A 4421-nucleotide genomic window follows, 5' to 3' on the forward strand; every position below is an offset into this window, starting at 1 on the left:
TGATGCAGCTAAAAGTTCTAAGCAGATACATGATCTCTTCACTAGAGTAGAAACCTTTTCCAATATTTACTGACAGTTATCGCACAGTTCCGAGCACAAATACTCGACGATGTATTTTGAACAAATTTCCGTTACAGACCAAAGGTTAAACGCATATGCAAACATCAAATACAAGCACACAAAAAAATGGATGGATAAGCAATCAATATACGAAATAGACATTACGAACAAATAGAACAGAAAAAATACAAAAGCAAAAATACTATGTCAGACCAATTTCTCATTTGCAAACAGAATCAAGCACATATATGATGATATCGAAATCAAATACAGGAACCCTTTTTCCTTTCTGGTAATGCTTATGAAGCTTGAAATATTTTCATCGACCTACCAATGGGTGATATATATTATTAATGTACTCCCTCTGCTACATGACACGAACATTTGAAAGCTCTCATAGTAACAGAAAGGGAAATAGCACATGTCGATGCAAATTCAATGGAAGGAACTTAAAAGTAAAAAGAAAATAGAAAACCTCCATACAAGAAAACATCTATTAAATCTTGATTAAAATCTGGAAATCTTCAGAAAAGTAAGGCAGAAATTACCGACATAACCAGATACTATGCCCTTGAAGCAAACAAATCTTGTACATCCCTTCAAGCGCTTGGGACTTATGCAATGTTGTCGCCTAATCTGACAAATCAGCATCCCATCACGGCACAGTTATACACAAAGCTCCCTGTGTGTCTGGTTGCTAGTAGGTTCCACTGCGGTGGACCGTCATTCGGGATCCATGAGTTTAGCTCTATGATCCCTCCAGCCACATTCCTAGGCCCACCAATAACTATGAGTTGCTTCCCACAAGCCCTAAACGCAAGCCCCCAACCGTTCACTGAAACTGCCCTCTCAGGCAACCTGCCAACTGTCACCCAGCAGACCCTTTCCTTATCGTACTTCCTTAGTTCATTCTCCAAATAATCAGCCGCATACAACTCATTATTTACAACTGCAACAAGAGGGGGAGCCTCAGCTGGCCCGTTCTGGCTAGGGAACATATTTGGTATCTCGCGCCATGTCCTTGTCTCCAGATTATACTCCTCCCCACAGGTGAGCAAATCCTGATTTCGTCCCCCGATAACATAAAATTTCCCATCCATGAACACTCCTGAACACATCTTTCTAGGTTTATTCATGCTTGGGAGAATCTCCCACGTTCCAGTTTCTGAGTTGTACAATTCCGCAGAGCTCAACACTTTCCCTCGTGAATCGCAACCTCCAGCAAGAATAGCTATCTCCCCAAGACTAGCAGACCCAAATAAGCATCTTGGGGCATTCATCTCCATACCAGATGACCATGAGTTTGTCAATATACTGTATCGCCATATAATATGGGATGTAATTTCCTTCCCAAATACAAGAAGTTCAGTGCCAACGGCAAGAGACTCCTTATCAGAGAACACAAAACACCCATTTGACTGCATTGGTGGTAAATGCATCCATCTACGGCTAATGGGATCAAAAGCTTCCCACTGGAGAGCCACACAAGAGAAATACACCCAATGCTCAATCACTCCCATTTGACGCCGCAACCTGTAAAGTTCTCCATTTCGAACCAGATTACGAAAGCTACGATTGAGTGACGCTACGGAATTATACTCGGATCGCGAACAATGAAGGAGACAACTGATAGAGATGTCTCTATCAAGAGGATGGATAAGGGAATCCATGTGTCCTTGACCCCCATCCTGATCTTGCGGAGCATCTTGATATTGCGGAGCATCCTGATGTTGCAGAGAATCTTGATCAACACGAGGCAAGAAGATATTTTCATTCATATCAATTTGTTTCGTACAATGAGATAGAACAAGATCATTCAGGGTAAGGGTCACCTGGTCTCTCTGGCTCGTCGTAATTCCATTTGAGGATTCACCCCTCCAAAGAAGTTTACTTTTCTGGTTATCTTCTAAAAGAAGGTTGCAATTTGCTTCTTCTTGATTTTCTTGATTGAGCCGCCCAGTAATTCCGTCGCCACGTGATAGGGACTGATGATGTGCTGTATCATTCTTTTCCTCTACCCCTTGCATGTCACTGCTCTTGAGTGAATTCATCCTCACGACTACTTGTTCATTCTCTTCTACACCGCGAACACAGATCATGTCTTCTTGTTCTGCATCATGACTATCATGCATGTCGATGTTCTGCTGCAGTTCTTTCCCCTCATCATCTGTTGGGTTCCCGTTATTCATGTCAGTATTATCCAAATCCTGATCACCTTGCTCATCAGATCTAATGGCAAGAGACAAAGACAGATTATTGGGTGCTTGAGTAACATCTGCCCCTTCTTCTTCTTTGTGAGTATCTAATCGCTTCAAAGACTTCCTCTCTCCAACTAATTCTTCCTCACCTTCATCATCTAAACGACGCTTTCCATTGGAAACCTCGATGAGACGGTAACTCATGTACACCCACTTACTCTCTTGCTCACAGGAGCTTGGCAATGCCCTCGAGATCAGACACGCCTGACTCTCCAACATATCTTTGCAAAATTCAACCAGAAAATTGCAGTGAATTTATTGCTTGCTTATCCAACCAACCAATCCAAGTCCCCTTTTCTTCTTCACAAAAACAAATTCCAAACAATAATAACAAAATCAGAAGCTCTAATGCACAAAACGAACCAAAAAGAAAAAAATTGATTTTGCAGCGAAGTTAGATAACAGAATCCTTAACTGTACATAATTAAGCAATTCAGAACAAGAACAAAATCGCCAGAACCTCAATTTTCGGATAACACCGATCCAAAACTAAAATATGACGGATCGAAATGATGAAGAAAAACAAAGATCACTTTTTTATATCGAAATCACCTCAGATAGCCATATTAAACACCGAATTCAACAATCAGAATACCAGCCCAGATTTTATAATCCAATAACAATACACCCCAGTAAATTGAAGAAAATCAGATCTCTGTGCTATCAATTCCTGAGGCTCTAGTTCAAGATAAGAACACTTTTAAATACTATAAGTAACTAATCCTAATAGGATCTATCTGTCTATTTATTTAATATTCAAAATCAAATCTTCATAAATTAATCTATTAAAAACAAGAGATAGATCCGTTAATTAACTTGTTATTAATTGTAAATTTTGCAGTTTAATTCTACGAATTTTGACTCAATTAAGGATGAAAAAAAAGAAAGAAGAGAGATCTTAATAAGTGAAAATGAAACTTAATTAACTATCAAAAAAAAAAAACTTACTGGATTGATTTTTGGAATACTTAAGATTGAAGAGAGGACTTGTTTGGTGTCTATGAAAATCTCTTTCTTTCTTCTTTAGATGTTGTTCTTATACTTGTATTGCTCTCGTCCTTTAGATTCTTTCTCTGAAAAAAAAAATCACACCAGAAATACCAGAGACTTCTTTCAACTGCGAGACAGAAGAAGCTTTGGAGCTATCGGTTTTAACTCTTTACTTTCTCTCTCTTCCTATCCCCTGCTTTTAACTTTTTTTAATTAAAAGGAAATTAGCAAGACAGTGGGCCCCACAAATATGACCCACTGTGAGTGAAGGTGGGGTCCACAGATAATGCTGAAATTAGGATTGGATTGGATTAGCAGCTCTCTCTAAGCCGTTTTGATCGTGGGCCGTTGGGTTTTGTTTAAGTGGAGAGAGTAGGAGAGGGAATCGAAACCGCTAAAACCGACGATTTTGGTGAGAGACACGTGTTGATAAATTAGATGGCTTTTTGTGATGATTAAAAGACTTTTCTTCCTTTGCTAATCTTCTTCTTCTTCCCTCACTATCTATCAGTCAGTCAATCTAATTTTTCTATTACGTCTCTTCGTTTTGCCCGTCTTTAGGATTAGATTTTTTGATTACGATAGATTTGCAACTAGTAGTATGAAAAATGCACTCCACTTCTTCCACTTTCTTAATGTATGTTTTTACCTAAACGGGATTAGACTAGTATATAGAATGTAGTCTATTTTTTGTCGTGATGAATCTGTTTTTGTGCACTCATACGAACGAGTGTCCACGTAATATTTCAATCTTTTTCAAAACTGAAAAGGGTATGTATAAGGACAAGTTGCTAAACTCTATCCTTTTCAACTTTTGTAACTGGTTATCCGTTTGGCAGAGAAAAAAATTCATCTGCACCCCATTGCTCTGGTTCTCACCGGCATAAACTACCAGCAATGCATTCACGACTCAGAGTCCTTTTTTGGGTGAAAATTTTGAAACCAGAAACTTGGCCAATGACAGTGTTCCTATTTTCTAATTGGTTTAGTCAAAAGAATTATATATTTTGTGTGGTTATGAATATTTAACAAAGGCAAAACGCCTTTTTCTTTTCGTTTATTCTTAAAAAGCTTCGATGTGGTGTAACTTGGTTGTATACATGGAATGAAGTC

General features: G+C 38.6%; 1 protein-coding gene across 3 annotated transcripts; it reads right to left on the reverse strand.

Annotated features, from left to right (window-relative positions):
* Nucleotides 1-246: 246 nt before the first annotated feature.
* Nucleotides 247-3480, reverse strand: LOC113281672 (F-box/kelch-repeat protein At1g74510-like). 3 transcript variants are annotated; one of them, XM_026530458.1, is made up of 3 exons: nt 3267-3478; nt 1893-2618; nt 247-1784 (listed from the first exon to the last, which is right to left on the reverse strand). In XM_026530458.1, exons 2-3 carry the CDS (start codon nt 2535-2537, stop codon nt 705-707), a joined length of 1725 nt encoding a protein of 574 aa, XP_026386243.1. In that variant the 5' UTR covers nt 2538-2618; nt 3267-3478; the 3' UTR covers nt 247-704. The 3 variants fall into 3 exon arrangements, with proteins under 3 accessions (XP_026386243.1, XP_026386242.1, XP_026386241.1); XM_026530457.1 differs by having other exon boundaries at nt 247-2615; nt 3267-3480; XM_026530456.1 differs by having other exon boundaries at nt 247-2618; nt 3267-3480.
* Between the last annotated feature and the right edge of the window lie 941 nt (nt 3481-4421).

Source organism: Papaver somniferum, chromosome 5, assembly GCF_003573695.1.
Source record: "Papaver somniferum cultivar HN1 chromosome 5, ASM357369v1, whole genome shotgun sequence".
NCBI lineage: Eukaryota > Viridiplantae > Streptophyta > Magnoliopsida > Ranunculales > Papaveraceae > Papaver > Papaver somniferum.